Source organism: Magnolia sinica, chromosome 9 (genome assembly GCF_029962835.1).
Source record: "Magnolia sinica isolate HGM2019 chromosome 9, MsV1, whole genome shotgun sequence".
NCBI lineage: Eukaryota > Viridiplantae > Streptophyta > Magnoliopsida > Magnoliales > Magnoliaceae > Magnolia > Magnolia sinica.
The window spans coordinates 20,914,717-20,933,253 of NC_080581.1; the positions used below are offsets into that span (position 1 = coordinate 20,914,717).

Here is an 18,537-nt window from a genome sequence, read left to right on the forward strand (position 1 = left end):
CTTAGGATAGTTTTAATGGTGGGAATCACTCTCCCCACAGTTTTATTTGGTGGGTCCACTACGGATTTTTATTTTGCCTCATTCTTTGGTTCATACCCTAAAATGATATCTAAAAAACGGATGGATGGTGTAGATATAACACATACATCATAGTGGGGCCCACAGAACTTGGTGACGTCAGTATCTAAGCCACGTCCAGAGACGCCCTAGGCCGTCTCTCGCACCTTCTCCTCTCTCTATCTCTCTCACACCCTCTCCTCTCTCTCCGTCTCTCTCGCCCTAATCCGACCCTCTCGCACCCTTTCCTCTCTCTCTCTTGCACCCTCTCCCTCTCTCTCTCTCTCTCTCTCTCTCTCTCTCTCTCTCTCTCTCTCTCTCTCTCTCTCTCCACTACTGTTGCCGAATGCCCTACCCACGCACGCCCTCTCTCTCTCTCTCTAAAGCTCGGTTGAAGGCTAGCTCATTCACGACCGTGAGGTATCTCTCTCTCTCTCTCAATCTCAATACCGATTTAGGGATTTAGCAATTTGTGGATTCCTGATTCGATGTGGACCCTCATTTAGGGCCTGTTTGGATGCCTGTAAGTTCTTTTAAGTTGTAAGTGACTTACCTGTATGTGACTTACAGGTGAAAGTTACTTATAGGTAACCTGCTTGGATGTAAGTTGTAAGTCACTTACAAGTAAGTTACTTTTTCTGTTTGGATAACCTGTAAGTTACTTACAGGTAGAAAGCTGTATATTCACATTGAGCATATCTTAGATTGGGGAATCGTTCTAAAACATTATAATCATATAAAAAAACATGGGATCAAATATGTTATTTTGTTAAGCCCATCAAGATGAATATTTGAGATAATTATTAAGCTAAAACAATCATCAAGTGAGCTATAAAAGTGGGCCCACGAATTCAAAAAATCTATAATATGGAGTAATAACTCAATTTAAGCATTGAGAATAAACTTAAAACATTAATAGAAAATCTAGTAATTAAATTACTTGCATTCCAACTGTGCAATCTGATGTAATTTCCAAGGGCCAGCGCATCATCAATCCCACTCTATCATCAAAGTTTTTCTCATTCTCTAATGAGGAGTTTGATGCTCAGGATCTAAGAGATTCACAAACACTGATGTAGATCGTTAAATTACTTGCATTCTAACTGTGCAATCTAAGAGATTCACCAACACTGCGAGTACATCACAGGATCACCAACCACAGGCCACAGTGAGACCAACCAGATAAACGATCTACAGGATCACCAACCACATGCCACAGTCCCTGACGGTTTCATGGGATGCTGCATCACATGGTCCGTTCGGATTAGAGGCCCATGACACGTGTGAAAAAATATGCAGGTGCGTACAAGTGACTGTTTGGATGCTAGTGTGCCTTATAGAATAACGTCAAACCACTCCCGTTTTCAAAGGAGAAAAAAAGGATAGATGAAACCCTACCATTTTAGGAGGAGAAGAGACGGAAGGCAGTAACTGCAGCGAGAGATTGCAGAGACGGAGAGAGATTTGGTGGGTTGGTGCCTTTCTCCCTCTTCCCCTCTTTTTAAAAATCTGACCGTTGAGCCTGTAAGTGACTTATAGGGAAGTGACTTCCCACCCCCATCCCCCTTTAGTTTTTTGGTAGATTTGCCTGTAAGTGACTTACAGGTTGTAAGTTACTTACAGGTGATTTTTCTCCCCCAAACACCACCTGTAAGTGACTTCCCTGTAAGTAACTTCCCACCTACCCAACTTACAGGCATCCAAACAAGCCCTTAGGGATTTTAGGGCTTATAGATTTGAATGTGGACCCCGAATCAGGGATTTTCTGATATTACAAATTAGGGATTTGGGGATTTTAGAATTGTAGGGATTTAGGGATCTTGAGGATTTTAATACTTCAAACAAAAAAATATAATAGCTAGGAGGATTGGAGAGATCCAGAAAGCAATATAGTTGCAAGTTTGCCATCACAAAAGAATTATAGGAATGCCATTACAAATCATTCTTCAACAAGTACAGCTTTGTCTGTTAATATGCACAAGTGATTGATTTTCTTAAATTATCTGGGTTTGTAATTGCAGTTGGGCCATGACAGAGTTCGGTTGGGATGTTAAATACGTTGGGGCCCAAGTTCTCGTCTCCAAGGTAAACTACACATTTGGCAATTTTTTTTTCATACTATGAAATGTGTGTAATTTGTAGTCCAATTCTCTATTGAAATTTGAAATTGAGATGAGCTGTTATTGCTTCTGGCTATCCAAAAATGGTTGATTGTTTTTTCTTTTCACTTCCTCGCAATGCGGTTTCTAATGCAAGGGAAGGGGGCTCAGTACTCATTAGTCTTCCAAAGATATGATCAAAAGGCAGAGTTCTTCATGTGTTCATGCCTCATAAAAGGCAGCTGGAATTTACAGAGAACGCCTGGAGGACTACTCTACTGCCAGAGGTGGAACAACTTGCAGTTCATATTGTGATATAATTTTTATTTTGCGTCTTTATAAGCTAATATGGATGCAAGAAATTTTTAATTTTCTTTCAAAATCATAACATCTTTACAGACATTTTGTTGCAGTTGGGCTTTTTTTTTTCTCCTGTTCATGTCCATTGCCATTTCTAAATAACATAAAAGTGGATTTTATATCAAAAATTTCTGGTGTGTAAGTTTTCATCTCGAATGTCTCATTTAAAATGACCTGTTCAATTGAATGCTATCTCAGGTAGACTACGTACTCGGAGACAACCCGAGAACTACAAGCTACATGGTGGGATATGGAAGCAATTTCCCACAACAAGTTCATCATCGCGGTTCTTCCTTTGTTTCCATCAAGGTTGATCCTTCATTCGTGAGTTGCAGAGAAGGTTACAACACCTGGTATTCGAGGAAGGCCAGCAATCCAAATCTTCTTGTGGGTGCAATTGTCGGTGGACCTGATGCCTATGATAACTTTGCCGATGAGAGGGAAAATTATGAACAGACAGAACCTGCAACTTATAACAATGCACCACTTCTTGGTGTATTGGCTCGTCTTAATGGTGGAAATAGCGGACTTAACCAACTCCTTCCAGGTATATTTTGTAAAAGAAGTATTGTAGATGATTTGTTTGCTCCAAATGCTTCATGAGTGCTGTTTGTAGTAATTCTTGTCACTAGTCATGCCTGTCCTTAATTGCATATCTGTTTTGTTTTTAAAAGTTCTTAAGACATTGGAAATATTGTCAACGAAGTTACTGGGAAAGGGTACCTGTTGAAGGTTGTGCTTCATCTTTCAGCTCTTTCTGAAATGAGAATTTTTATCTTCTTCGATTATTAATGCTGATGCTGGTTCTTGTTCAATGTCTCAAAATCTGTGCAAAGAGGAATGCTCTTATGCAGCATACTGTGTAAAACTTCTAAGCAGTACTCTCTGCTCATAGTGGACGTGGCTAACACATGCTAACATAAGTCGCTTCATATTCACTTCTTCAGTTACATTTGCAAATACAGTCATCCTAGCTTGAGACTATCAACCAAACTCATCTTAGCCTATGATTACTTTTTATTTTCAATGGTTGGCATGCTATTATTTTTTCTTTAACTTGTAGGAAAACTCTCAAATGATTAAAATTGTATGTCCTTGAGCGACTTATGTTAGCATGCCCAGATACTTTCTAAATGTTACAGTTTTCTGCTATTAGCATACAACTTGGTCTGTAATTGGTTGGAGTGAGTTTTTTAGTTTTACTATGTTTTCACGTAACAAGTTGTATTCAACACTGGGGTTCCTGGCGTAGATTTTCTTACTGTTCCAATCAACAATGTTATTGTGGACATTTCTGAAACCATACATATCTGCATTCAGTTTATACATTGTTTGATTTTTTTTTTCTCTGGGATGTTAGCATGTAGCTTGGCAAAGTCCACATACACCTCTTTATGTTCACCTCTATCTGTGGTCCGATGTGTATGTGCATGACATCTGACCTGTGCATCAGGTGTGCCCCACTGTGAGTTGACTGTCCTCTTCTTTGGGACAGATCACCTAACTGCATTATGCCTGGCTTGGATGTCCAACACAAGTGCTAGGTTGGCACATGCAATCATGTGTAATTCCAAGCTTTGATAACAATAATTGTCGGATGTTGATTCATTATTGTGGTTTCTGATGTGAAGTTTGCGATGTTTCAGCAAAGCAGGAACATCAGAGAAGGCAATGGTTATAGGATTGGGAGGGCTCAATCTTTTTGGAGTTATTGTTCTCAGTAGCATGTTGAAATATGTTTTCCTATTCACCCTAAATTTTACTTTCCACTTTCTCTCTTGGTTGATCTTTTATTCACACTTCTCATATCTATTTGAAGGAATGTTGCAGTTATGCCAGGGGGATTTATTTCATTTGTTTCTGGCATATTTCCTCTACTTTAGGTATGGTCCGATGTTTTGTTCCATATATATATATATATATATATATATATATATTTGAAGTGCTTAATTCGTTTTACACCACATGTGCCAACATGGCAAATAGGTGTAAGATCCAACCTGTCCATCAGGTTAATCTGAACTTGTACATCTTTTCCCAAAAATAAAAAATACTCCACTCGGCATGTGGGCCTCAATATTGGAAATAGGTGGATATACTAGAATACTTTTAGCTAAAATTTTCAGAGCTGTACATTTGTTTTGATAACCGTGGCCAACCTGACGAGTGGTGGTTCAACCTGAATCCTGGGTTAGGGCATCAATAGTGTTAAAGGTTTGTTAGTTTGCATTGTAATAGAGATTGATGTTCTGACTTATCTAGAACAAGCTCTCCACAGACTCTTTACATTGAAATTTCTTCACAAACTTGCTTATTGGACTTTGGTCATTCCAAATGGGCCGAATTAAATGGGCCAATTCAAATGGACCGATTAAAATGGGCCGAATCAAATGAGCCAAGTCGAATGGGCCGAGTTGAATGGGCCGATCAAATGGGCTGATTCCAATACACCATTCATCCATTGTTAGAGATCATTATATAACATTATAAAAAAAATGAATCATATCCAAAGGATCATCTAGACCATACCACAAATGGCAGTGGTGATAATAATTTCCACAGTTAAATTTCTAGTGGGCCCACCATAGTATTTATTTTCCATCCAGTCTGTGCTTAAGGTCACAAAAACCTGGATATAGAGGAAAAACAAATATCATAATGGTCCAAAACCCTGTAACCCAAGGGGTTTTCAATGGTGGACGTTCATCCCACTATTTTCTGTAGTGTGGTCCACTTAATATTAGATTTGTCTTATTTTCAGTCTCAAGCCTTTAGCTAGCCAAATGGATGAACGGTTTAGATAAACTAATACATCAGGGTGTAGGGCCCACCGCCCTGCCATCTGTATAGTGTGGCTAAGACCCATACATTACGGTGGTCCCCAAGTCCATAATAGTTGGACGGTAGGGATACAATACATGCATCATGGGGGGTCCATGACCGTGTCCATTGGATGGACGGTCTGAATAACATATCTGTTGCACCGTCCAGCAACTGGATGGTGCAAATATGATCATACATCATGGTACGGTCCACGTAGTGGCCCACCAATATAATACTATTAATATAATATATATTATATAATATAATATTATATATTATATACCTACACAATGGTAGGAGGCTGCCCATACTCACCATCCAGATCCATCTGGACGGTGCAGATAACATATTAAAGGTGGGTCCCACGTAGGAGTGGCCCACCATAGCATTTATTTAATATAATATATTATATTATATAGCATTATATATATTATATGAGTTATACACACACACACACACACACACACACACACACACACACACACACACACACACACGTATGTGTGTGTGAAATAGTGCAAGTGGCAGCGTCTAACGTCCTGGGACGCTAGACGGCCTGGATGAAAGGGACACATCCAACTTAGTAGGCCCCACATGAATGGACGGTTTGGATGACCTTACGTAACATGGTGGCCCCATGTCAGGTGGGCCACACTCTTAGATCAAGCTGATATTTGTGTTTTCCTTCATTCGAGCCAGTCCAAACGGACTGCCATGTGGGCCACTCGATGGATGGCATGGATAAAATACATACTTTATGGTGAGCCACACAAACACACACCGACATCCATAAGAGAGAGAGAGAGAGGGAGAGAGAGAGAGAGAGAGAGAGAGAGAGAGAGAGAGGGACCCCACCACTATTGGGCCCTCCCCAATACAATGCATACATCAAGTGGGTCCCACAATAAGTGGGCCCTTAGAAATTGAAATCCACGGTGGATCACCCACGTTAGGCCTCCTTCTTTAGTTCCTTGGACTCCTAGGCTCCTTACCTTTAATCTTGATGGAGGTTGATGATGAATGAATGGTTGAGATGGGAGATGAGAGGGTAGGAAAATGGGCCACACTTGGATTTGGGAGAGAGCTTGGACATTGGGTGTTTGCTCTTGGGGTTGGAGAGTGAAGATAAAAATGAGAGAGAGAGAGAGAGAGAAATGATGGATGAAAAAGGGATGGATGGAGTGGTTGTTGTAAGGGATGGGAATGGGAAAGCATGGGTTAGGTTGAAATTTGTGTAAAGGTGGAATGGGTGGGGAGAGAGAGAGTTGACTTTAGGAAAAAGAGGTAATGGTTGCTTGTACTTGTGGTAGGGTGATGTGGCATTGGGTATGGAGGGTGTACTTGATTGATGGGACATGTTATAGAGATTCTCTCGAAATTTGCAACGTGTGACATTTCTTCGAAATGAACATGGGCCCACATCTCCTGGCCTGGGTATCGCATCAGTACGTGAGACGCAGCGTTGGAACTGCGGCGATGGTTCGGTTGCTAGGGTATAAGTTTCGGGTCGACCTGACTTCGGTATGCAGGACTCGGCTTAGGATCGCGCACAAACGTCGGATATAGATCGAGGGTTGCCAAAATTTAACTGGGAGGACCGCGGAAGCCTACAGAATGGTACGAACTATAATATGGGCCTTACAGTAGAACTAAAACCCACTATAGGAGATCGTTCTTTTACAACACACACATATAAACTGTACAATTCACTGACTGCGCCAGAAATCTTTTCAGCCTCAGCAACACTCAACACACCATACAACTTATTACATATGAAGTCAACCATAATCATCTTGTATTAGGGATCAAGAACGACCGTAATACCCATCACCAAACTACACTCAGACCAATACTTATCAAACTTTACCTGCATACCCATGGTCATGAAGTGTAAAAAGCCTTGTCCACTACTGCTTTTGCACAAGGCATCTTTTACCTTCCAGAGTTCAGGCAGAAATATATTTGCTGTTGGATACTTGCAGGCTGAAAATTTCTTCATGTTGTTGTAGAAAACAGAAACGAACTTACAAACTGATTCAACTCTTGACCAATCATCTTCAGAAGGCAACCAAACATACACACTATCACGCTCCACATAGTGAGAGAATGCAGGTCTCAAATCTATAACTGAATTCAACATTTCAAAAGTTGAATTCCAACGTGTTATGACGTCAAACTTCATTGTTTTCTAAGTAGACAAATTCAACTGCTTCACGATCTCATTCCAGGCATGTAATCGTGAAGGTGACGCTTGTATGTACTTCACACTCTCTCTTATGTTCTCGATCGTGGGATCGATTATTTTAAGGCTATCTTGTACAATCAAGTTTAAGATGTGGGCACAACACCTAACATGAAATATCTTTCCAACAAAATACAGGTCACCGGTAGCCTTAAACTGGTTGTACAAATTCATTATCATGGTATCATTTGCAAAGGCATTGTCTAGAGTAATTATTGAGATCTTCTTCTCAATTTTTCACTATATAAAACATTTGTGTATGCAGTCTAAAATCATCAAACCACTATGAGGAAGTGCAAGATAATGAAAGTTTATTATTATCTTGCAAAGCCTTCATTCGATATCAATGTAGTGAGCAGTTAGGGACATATACCCCATTTGTTCATTAGATGCCGTCCACAAATCTGATACCAGGCTAATTCAGAAAATTGTTTCTAACTCTCCTTTCAACTTGACCTTCTCGCCTTCATATATCTTCATACACACCCTCCTGATTGTTGTACAAGAGACTTTCTCATATTTGGGGTTAAGGCATCTGGCTAGTCCAATAAAAGCATGACTCTCCACCATCTGAAATGGTCTTTCATCTAAAATAATTAACTTGGCCGTCCACTCATTCAGCAACTCTTTGTCATACTTATAGATGGACATTAACGGACCCACTCCAGATTACGAAAATGAAAGTGTTTGTTGCCTTGCCACACTTCTAACTTTTTTATAATACTTTGAAATATGTTTCTTGAATGTTGTGATCGAACCATCTGCTTACTTAGTGTACTGACTCTTGAAGTTTTTATATTGTATCTTCACTTGGCCATTCTTCAGGGTTACTTCTTCAAAATCTTCCCACACTGTTGACCTCTTTTTCATTTTTCCATAACATGTGACTGTGTAGTACTAGTATCAATGATGTCGATGGGGACATCTTCTTGTTCAAGACTTAATCCTTCATCTTTAAGGATCATCGATGATGTAATTAACCAACCACCTGGGGCCGGGGACGGGGTATTCGAAAGACCCTCACTTTTCATCTGATAGTTGAAATATACTAAATCATATTAGCATTAATAATCTAATGCTAACAGAGTTATACTAAATTCTAAATTAGTTACTCATCCAAGGTTGGATAGATTGTAATACTTTCATATTCCTATTTAAACGTCTACGCCGAAAATCCGGCAGCATCTCCCCATGCCTCTCCAGATAAGTTGATCTTATGTTAATTACGATGGCAAATATCTAAAGCAATGTAAAGATATTTGGCATTGGATACGAAACGGAAGAAACATATCCAGAGAGAAATGAGGAGATGGACCGCAGATCAAGCATGAACATTTAAATTGATTATATGAAAGTATACTATCCATCTAACCTTGAATTGTCCAAAATGGGATAATTTGAGCGATTTCTATACCACCAAAAACACACTATATCTATGTATGGCCATGTAAAAATCCTCAAACAGGTAACTAATTATCCAACTTATAAGTAACAATTAAATTCTAAATTAGTTACCCATCCAAGGTTAGATAGATTGTAATACTTTCATATTCCTATTTAAACATCCATGCCGAAAATCCGACAACATCTTGTAAATTCTATTCTATCTAGCTCCTATGATTGTCAAATTTTGTAGTGCCAAAACTTCTTGGAATCTGTATCTTATGTAGCTCATCTTCATATTCAAGATCAAGCAATTCAAGTATAAGTTCAAGATGTTCCAATTCAAGATTCAAGAAGTACAAGTATAAGAACAAGAGATTCTTATACAAGTTCAAGTACTAGATCAAGTTTTCAAGCTTAAACTATATTAAGACAATGTGCATTACTTTAAGAATTCAAGCTCAAGTAATCTTCTCAAGCTTAAAGCTCATATACTAAAGTTAAAACATAAGTCACAAGTACTTTAAATTCAAGCTTCAAAATACTTCAAGATGTCAAGCTTCATGTACTTCAAGATCAACTATCAACCGAAGCGAATGATGTTTCAATGTTCAAATATCACATATAAGGTATGAATAACCCTAGATTGACCATAGATTAGGTCATATGGATTGTATACTTAATTTTGGTCATTATATAATTTTATAAGCTTTTTCTCGACTAGTCTTAGCCTATGTTCGACTAGTCCTAGTATTAGTTCGACTAGTCCAAGAATTTCTTCGACCAGTCTAAGGTTTGTTACTTATTTTCGAGATTTTTTGTTGGACCCTCGACTAGTCTTGGAGACTGCTCGACCAGTCGAGTGAACAGTACTCGACCAGTCGAGAAGGCTCGACTCAAAGTCCAGCAACCATTTTTGGTCCCACTCGATTAGTCGAGCAGGGCACTCAACCAGTCGAGAAAGCCACTTGACCAGTCATGGAACGGTCTTATCTTATCGCGCTCGAAATTTTGAATTCTTGTTTGTCCTTCGACCAGTCGAACCGACCACTCGGCCAGTCGAGTGAATAGTAATTTTACTGATAAATTGAGGATGATTTTTAGAGTTTTTCATTAAATTTCAAGATAATCAAGACACCACTCTGAGAGATAGGTTTGTGATATTCTTAAGTTATATTGTATTCATTTAATATTCTTTTTAATTTAGCTTTTTGCATTTGATTTTGAATTCTCTATTCCAATCTTAATTGAAGAAGGGATTTAAGTTTTCCCCTTTCTTGAAATCAAAATCAAATCAAGCTAGCTTAAGGTAATTTAATCTAAAAATCATTTAGAACTTAGAACCTTTTCATAAGTGAGTGTGGACATTAAACATCTACACCGAATTGGTTCTACCAGGCTTCATCAAAGGAAAATATCCAAATAAGTATATTTACATTTTTGTAAATCTCGTTTTGGTTTATCTGAGGTGATCTAAAAAATCTCAGAGTGTGGGGTTTTTGAATTGTGTAAGCCCACTTGAAAGACATAATTGTGAAGGTTTTAGGTGAACCTTGAAAAACCTATTTCATAGTGAAAGCCAATATCCCGAGGGAGAGGATATTAGGAGTGGAGTAGTTGTGTGGCTGTTTTTTTAACAGTTGGTGTACACATAAGCAAACCACTATAATTGTTGGAGTTGTGAATGGTTGAATGTGCCTAAGTGTGTGATTGTTGTAATTTATTTTTTCCAGCATTTGTGGTGAATGATTGTAATTTACTTTTAGTATATGTGGTGAATATTGTAATAGCAGTAGAATTTTATTTCTATTTTATTCTTTATTCATCTATATCGGTTAGAGATTTTGATCCATATACCAATCTAGGAATCAGGATGTCCTACCAAAAGCCATTGGTTTTTGGTGTAAGATTGTCCTCAGAACAACATCTGTATCAACCTCTCAATACTATTGCATTTGAGGTTGCTATTCATTTCTTCTATTTGAATTGTTAAGTGCTATCATTGTTAATTTCTTTCTTATTTTGCATTAAAATTTTTAATTTGGTACAGTCCTATTCACCCCCCTCTAGGACTCTTAGCTCGACCTTTTCAAGTGGTGTCAAAGCCTAATAGCTCGCTTTAATTTTTTAGATTAATTTCCTAAGCTAATCGATCTGAGCTTTTTAAGATGTCAAATTTTGATAGCCTTCCAGTCACTAGGCCTCCACCTTTTGATGGCTCTAATTATGGATATTGGAAAGCTAGAATGAGGATTTTTTTTAAATCGATGGATGAGAGCACGTGGTAAGTCACAGTGACCAATTGGACCCCTCCTACCACTGAAGTGACTAGTACTGATGGATCTAAACTTTTAAAGTCACACCTTACTTTTCTTATACCACTCTTTAGAAAAGTGAGAGTAGTGCCAATGCAAAGGCTTTAAATGCAATTACTTGCGCACTATCACCAGATGAATTCAAGAGAATTATATCCTGTTATACTACAAAGCAAGCCTAGGATATTTTGGAAATGACACATGAGGGTACAACAATTGGCAAAAAATCTAAAGTCCAAATCCTCACAACTAAATTTAAGGAAATACGTATGGAAGAAAGTGAAACTTTCATGGACTTCTATATAATATTGAATGACATTGTCAACTCTATGTGGGGTCTTGGTGATAAGATCCCAAAAAGTAAAGTCTGTACAAAGATACTGCGCTCATTGCCTGAACAGTTCAATTCAAAAGTAACTGCAATCCAGGAACTTCGTGATACAGATAATATGAGGGTAGAAGAACTGATTTGTTCTTTACAAACCTACGAGTTAAACTTTAAAGCTCCTAAAGGTAAATTCATCGCCCTTAAGTCTTCAAAAATTATTTCTTAAGAAAATAGTAATAATTCTAATTTAGAAACTTCTGAAGATGATATGGCTCTTTTAGCTAAAATTTTTTACAAGATTTTCAAAAGTAAAAAGAGGGTTGATTTGCAAAAACCTATTGAAAAGAAAAGATCTAGATCTAAAACTTGGAAATCTTTAAAAGACAGCTAATGCTATAACTGCCATGAATATGGGCATCTAGCAAACAAATGTCCCAAGAAGGACAAGTCTAAAAAGAAAAGTATGTTGGCTACATGGGATGAATCTTCCTGCTCTAAAGTCTCTTCTGAGTCAGAAGATTCTAAAATCGAGTCAGCTAGTGATGTTAAAGCCCTAATGACTCTAGCCAAGTTCACTTTTTCAGATAATGATGATTCAACCAGTGAAGAAAATTTAAATAGTGACCATGAAAATGAAGAAGATTTTCAAGATGCTTATGATGCCCTATACAAGGAAAGTTACAAAATTGTTGTAAAGCTAAAACTTTAAAAAGAAAGGTTTTCAAAACTAACAGAGAATTTTGATAATCTAGTCTTAGAAAAATCACACATTTCAGATTACTTTGAAAAAACTAAGTGCGACTTAGATTTCAAAACCTCCCAAGTTGAAAACTTAAAATCTAAAACTAGAAGTCTCTTCACTTTTGAGTTTGAAAGACCCATGGAGGTATGCCCAAGGTGATCCTAAATTAGAAAAACTTTTATCCGGATCCAGAAAATGTGGCGATTGATCTGGCGAATGATAAATTTGTTAAAGGGGAGTCTTCTAACTCAAAAGGTAAAAGTCTAAATCAATATAATTCTAAAAATGCTAAGACTTTTCAGACCTTAAAACCTAAAAGCAACCATATCAATTATAAAAATCAGAATTGTAATCCTTTAGTTGAGAAAATTATTGATTTACTTAAGGAGCTCTTAAAATCTAACTTAGTGGGTCGGACTTATAACTATTATAATCATAAGAAGACCAACTATACTCCTAAACCCAAAACTGTAATGAAATGGGTCCCTAAGGTTGCCTGTTTGGTTGCCCGCATCGCCTTCAAAGCTTCGAGCCATTCAAAGTGGTACCTAGATAGTGGTTGCTCTAGACATATGACTGGTGACAAAGGTCTGTTCACCAGTCTTAAAGGCATGACTGATGGTTCAGTCACATGTGGTGATGGTAGCAACTGTAAAATTGTTGGCTAAGGTATGGTTCAACTCTTTAACCTCCCTCTATTTGAGAATATTTTATATGTAGAAGGGTTAAAACATAATTTATTAAGCATCTCTCAAATATGCGATAATAATCATAGTGTAAAATTTACTAACCAAGGGTGTGAAATTTTAAATAAAAATAGTTCTGTAATATTAACTAATCATAATACTTCTGAAAACTGCTACATTGTTTGAGATTCAAGCTCATCTAATCTATCGTGTTACATGGTCCAAACCGATGAAACTGAATTATGACATAAGCACCTAGGACATGTACACAACCACAACTTATATAGATTGAGCAAAAGAGAATTGATAAAAGGTCTACCTAAAATACCAAAAGTGAATAAAATATGTGGCGAGTGCCAGATTAGTAAACAAACCAGGAGTGCTCACAAAAAGGTGATCTCTAAAGCCACATCTAAACCACTCGAACTTCTCCACATGGATCTCATTGGACCAACTAGAACGGAGAGTCGAGGTGGCAAGAAGTATATTCTAATGATTGTTGATGACTTTACCAGGTATACTTGGGTAGTCTTCTTAAGAAAGAAATCAGAAACTCTCGATGAAGTAAAAAAGGATACTTAAACGTATCCAAACGGAAAAAGAATCACAAATTTCTAAGATCTATAGTGATCATGGTTCTGAATTTGAAAATAGTGATTTTGAGAAATTTTGTAGTGATCAGGGAATATCACATGAATATTCTGTGCCCAAAACACCACAACAAAATAGGGGTAGTAGAAAGGAAAAATAGAGTGCTTCAAGAAATGGCAAATGTAATGCTAAATAGTATGAAGCTTCCTAAAAATGTTTGGACTAAATCCATAAATACTGCTTGTTATATAATTAACCACGTTTATACTAGAAAATCAAATAGCAAAACAGCTTATGAAATGTGGTTTGATAAGAAGCTAATTGTTAAATACTTTTGAGTTTTCGGCAGCAAGTGCTACATTTTACGTGACTGAGAAAATTTGGGTAAATTTGACACCGAAAGTGATGAAGGGATATTTTTAGGGTATGCTCTGAATAGTTGAGCGTCTCGGGTTCTTAACAAGAGGACTGGTGTAGTTCTAGAGTCCATTAATGTGGTTATAAATGATCACTTGAATACACCTGTCTCAAGTTCAGAAAATGATGAAGTTCTTTTAATTGATAAACCGGACTCTTTATCGAGTCAAAATAACACTGAATTGAGGACAGTTAAAGATCATCCATCTAATCAAATCCTTGGAAACCCTCTCACCGGTGTGCACACTCGTAAACAACTTGAAGATATGTGTAACTACGTGTGCTTTAGAACCCTAACATAAAAGAAGCTCTTCCTGATCTTACTTAATTGTAGCAATGCAAGAAGAGCTCAATCGGTTTGTAAGAAATGATGTTTGGTACTTAGTTCCAAGACCAAAAGATAAACACATTATCGAACAAAATGGATTTTTAAAAATAAGTTTGATGAACTTGGTAATATTATTAGAAACTAGGCTAGGCTGGTTGTACAAGGGTACACTCAAATACAAGGCATTAATTATGATGAGACCTATGCCCTAATAGCTCATCTTGAATCAATCAGACTATTTATATCCATTGCGTGCTTTAGAAAATTTAAAATATACCAAATGGATGTAAAGAGTGCGTTCTTAAACAGCAATTTGCATGAAGAAGTGTATGTTGAACAACCAACGGGTTTTGAAGACCCTAAGCATGCTAATCATGTCTATCGCCTAAAAAAGGCACTCTATGGTTTGAAACAAGCTCCTAGGGCATGGTACGAAAAGTTGACTAAGTTTTTACTAAGTCATAACTTTATAATGGGAAGTGTTAATAAGACATTATTTGTAAAGAAACATAATAATCACATACTAATAGTATAAATCTATGTTAATGACATTATCTATGGATCTACCTGTGCTAACATGATTGTTGAGTTTGGAGATCTTATGAAGTCTAAATTTGAAATGAGCATGGTTGGAGAACTAAACTATTTCCTAGGGTTGCAAGTCAAACAACTCCCTGATGGTTTCTTTATCTCTCAAACCAAATATGCTTTGAACTTAGTTAAAAAGTTTGAATTTGAGAGTGGGAAAAATTTTGATACTCCAATGAGTACTACTCTAAAACTCTCTAAGGATTCAACAGGTAAGAGTATGGATCCTAAGTTGTATCGCAGTATGAAAGGTAGTTTACTTTATTTAACTGCGAGCCAACATGATATTGCTTTTAGCATAGGAATTTGTGCTAAATATCAGTCTGACCCTAAAGAGTCACATCTGATTGCTATTAAGCATATTTTGCGATATGTCGCCAGTTCAGCTAATCTTGGTCTCTGGTATCCACATGATACTAGTGTACAATTAGTTGGTTACACGGATGCTGATTGTGGCCCACCAATATAATACTATTAATATAATATATATTATATAATATAATATTATATATTATATACCTACACAATGGTAGGAGGCTGCCCATACTCACCATCCAGATCCATCTGGACGGTGCAGATAACATATTAAAGGTGGGTCCCACGTAGGAGTGGCCCACCATAGCATTTATTTAATATAATATATTATATTATATAGCATTATATATATTATATGAGTTATACACACACACACACACACACACACACACACACACACACACACACACACACACACGTATGTGTGTGTGAAATAGTGCAAGTGGCAGCGTCTAACGTCCTGGGACGCTAGACGGCCTGGATGAAAGGGACACATCCAACTTAGTAGGCCCCACATGAATGGACGGTTTGGATGACCTTACGTAACATGGTGGCCCCATGTCAGGTGGGCCACACTCTTAGATCAAGCTGATATTTGTGTTTTCCTTCATTCGAGCCAGTCCAAACGGACTGCCATGTGGGCCACTCGATGGATGGCATGGATAAAATACATACTTTATGGTGAGCCACACAAACACACACCGACATCCATAAGAGAGAGAGAGAGAGGGAGAGAGAGAGAGAGAGAGAGAGAGAGAGAGAGGGACCCCACCACTATTGGGCCCTCCCCAATACAATGCATACATCAAGTGGGTCCCACAATAAGTGGGCCCTTAGAAATTGAAATCCACGGTGGATCACCCACGTTAGGCCTCCTTCTTTAGTTCCTTGGACTCCTAGGCTCCTTACCTTTAATCTTGATGGAGGTTGATGATGAATGAATGGTTGAGATGGGAGATGAGAGGGTAGGAAAATGGGCCACACTTGGATTTGGGAGAGAGCTTGGACATTGGGTGTTTGCTCTTGGGGTTGGAGAGTGAAGATAAAAATGAGAGAGAGAGAGAGAGAGAAATGATGGATGAAAAAGGGATGGATGGAGTGGTTGTTGTAAGGGATGGGAATGGGAAAGCATGGGTTAGGTTGAAATTTGTGTAAAGGTGGAATGGGTGGGGAGAGAGAGAGTTGACTTTAGGAAAAAGAGGTAATGGTTGCTTGTACTTGTGGTAGGGTGATGTGGCATTGGGTATGGAGGGTGTACTTGATTGATGGGACATGTTATAGAGATTCTCTCGAAATTTGCAACGTGTGACATTTCTTCGAAATGAACATGGGCCCACATCTCCTGGCCTGGGTATCGCATCAGTACGTGAGACGCAGCGTTGGAACTGCGGCGATGGTTCGGTTGCTAGGGTATAAGTTTCGGGTCGACCTGACTTCGGTATGCAGGACTCGGCTTAGGATCGCGCACAAACGTCGGATATAGATCGAGGGTTGCCAAAATTTAACTGGGAGGACCGCGGAAGCCTACAGAATGGTACGAACTATAATATGGGCCTTACAGTAGAACTAAAACCCACTATAGGAGATCGTTCTTTTACAACACACACATATAAACTGTACAATTCACTGACTGCGCCAGAAATCTTTTCAGCCTCAGCAACACTCAACACACCATACAACTTATTACATATGAAGTCAACCATAATCATCTTGTATTAGGGATCAAGAACGACCGTAATACCCATCACCAAACTACACTCAGACCAATACTTATCAAACTTTACCTGCATACCCATGGTCATGAAGTGTAAAAAGCCTTGTCCACTACTGCTTTTGCACAAGGCATCTTTTACCTTCCAGAGTTCAGGCAGAAATATATTTGCTGTTGGATACTTGCAGGCTGAAAATTTCTTCATGTTGTTGTAGAAAACAGAAACGAACTTACAAACTGATTCAACTCTTGACCAATCATCTTCAGAAGGCAACCAAACATACACACTATCACGCTCCACATAGTGAGAGAATGCAGGTCTCAAATCTATAACTGAATTCAACATTTCAAAAGTTGAATTCCAACGTGTTATGACGTCAAACTTCATTGTTTTCTAAGTAGACAAATTCAACTGCTTCACGATCTCATTCCAGGCATGTAATCGTGAAGGTGACGCTTGTATGTACTTCACACTCTCTCTTATGTTCTCGATCGTGGGATCGATTATTTTAAGGCTATCTTGTACAATCAAGTTTAAGATGTGGGCACAACACCTAACATGAAATATCTTTCCAACAAAATACAGGTCACCGGTAGCCTTAAACTGGTTGTACAAATTCATTATCATGGTATCATTTGCAAAGGCATTGTCTAGAGTAATTATTGAGATCTTCTTCTCAATTTTTCACTATATAAAACATTTGTGTATGCAGTCTAAAATCATCAAACCACTATGAGGAAGTGCAAGATAATGAAAGTTTATTATTATCTTGCAAAGCCTTCATTCGATATCAATGTAGTGAGCAGTTAGGGACATATACCCCATTTGTTCATTAGATGCCGTCCACAAATCTGATACCAGGCTAATTCAGAAAATTGTTTCTAACTCTCCTTTCAACTTGACCTTCTCGCCTTCATATATCTTCATACACACCCTCCTGATTGTTGTACAAGAGACTTTCTCATATTTGGGGTTAAGGCATCTGGCTAGTCCAATAAAAGCATGACTCTCCACCATCTGAAATGGTCTTTCATCTAAAATAATTAACTTGGCCGTCCACTCATTCAGCAACTCTTTGTCATACTTATAGATGGACATTAACGGACCCACTCCAGATTACGAAAATGAAAGTGTTTGTTGCCTTGCCACACTTCTAACTTTTTTATAATACTTTGAAATATGTTTCTTGAATGTTGTGATCGAACCATCTGCTTACTTAGTGTACTGACTCTTGAAGTTTTTATATTGTATCTTCACTTGGCCATTCTTCAGGGTTACTTCTTCAAAATCTTCCCACACTGTTGACCTCTTTTTCATTTTTCCATAACATGTGACTGTGTAGTACTAGTATCAATGATGTCGATGGGGACATCTTCTTGTTCAAGACTTAATCCTTCATCTTTAAGGATCATCGATGATGTAATTAACCAACCACCTGGGGCCGGGGACGGGGTATTCGAAAGACCCTCACTTTTCATCTGATAGTTGAAATATACTAAATCATATTAGCATTAATAATCTAATGCTAACAGAGTTATACTAAATTCTAAA

The 18,537-nt window shown here is 38.0% G+C and overlaps 2 protein-coding genes across 3 annotated transcripts in view; both read left to right on the plus strand.

The window, feature by feature from the left end:
• Window positions 1–328: 328 nt before the first annotated feature.
• LOC131254900 (endoglucanase 6-like) overlaps window positions 329–18,537 on the plus strand; it is a 93,967-nt gene continuing 75,758 nt past the window's right edge. The window contains exon 1 of the mRNA XM_058255602.1: window positions 329–477. The gene's annotated coding sequence lies outside the window, so the exon portion shown is untranslated. The remainder of the gene's footprint in view (window positions 478–18,537) is intronic.
• Window positions 2,306–4,374, plus strand: LOC131254714 (endoglucanase 6-like). 2 transcript variants are annotated; one of them, XM_058255422.1, is made up of 3 exons: window positions 2,306–2,443; window positions 2,715–3,063; window positions 4,163–4,374. In XM_058255422.1, the coding sequence occupies exons 1-3, from the start codon at window positions 2,381–2,383 to the stop codon at window positions 4,195–4,197; spliced, it is 447 nt and encodes a 148-aa protein (XP_058111405.1). In that variant the 5' UTR covers window positions 2,306–2,380; the 3' UTR covers window positions 4,198–4,374. The 2 variants fall into 2 exon arrangements, with proteins under 2 accessions (XP_058111405.1, XP_058111404.1); XM_058255421.1 differs by lacking the exon at window positions 4,163–4,374 and adding an exon at window positions 3,970–4,136.

Bases quoted from the DNA above. Each gene is read 5' to 3' on its own strand.
- LOC131254714 (XM_058255421.1), top strand. From the start codon at position 2,381: ATGCCTCATAAAAGGCAGCTGGAATTTACAGAGAACGCCTGGAGGACT. The intron at 2,444-2,714 runs GTGGAACAACTT...ATGCTATCTCAG, and splicing joins GGACTACTCTACTGCCAGAG to GTAGACTACGTACTCGGAGA. The intron at 3,064-3,969 runs GTATATTTTGTA...CCTGTGCATCAG, and splicing joins ACTTAACCAACTCCTTCCAG to GTGTGCCCCACTGTGAGTTG.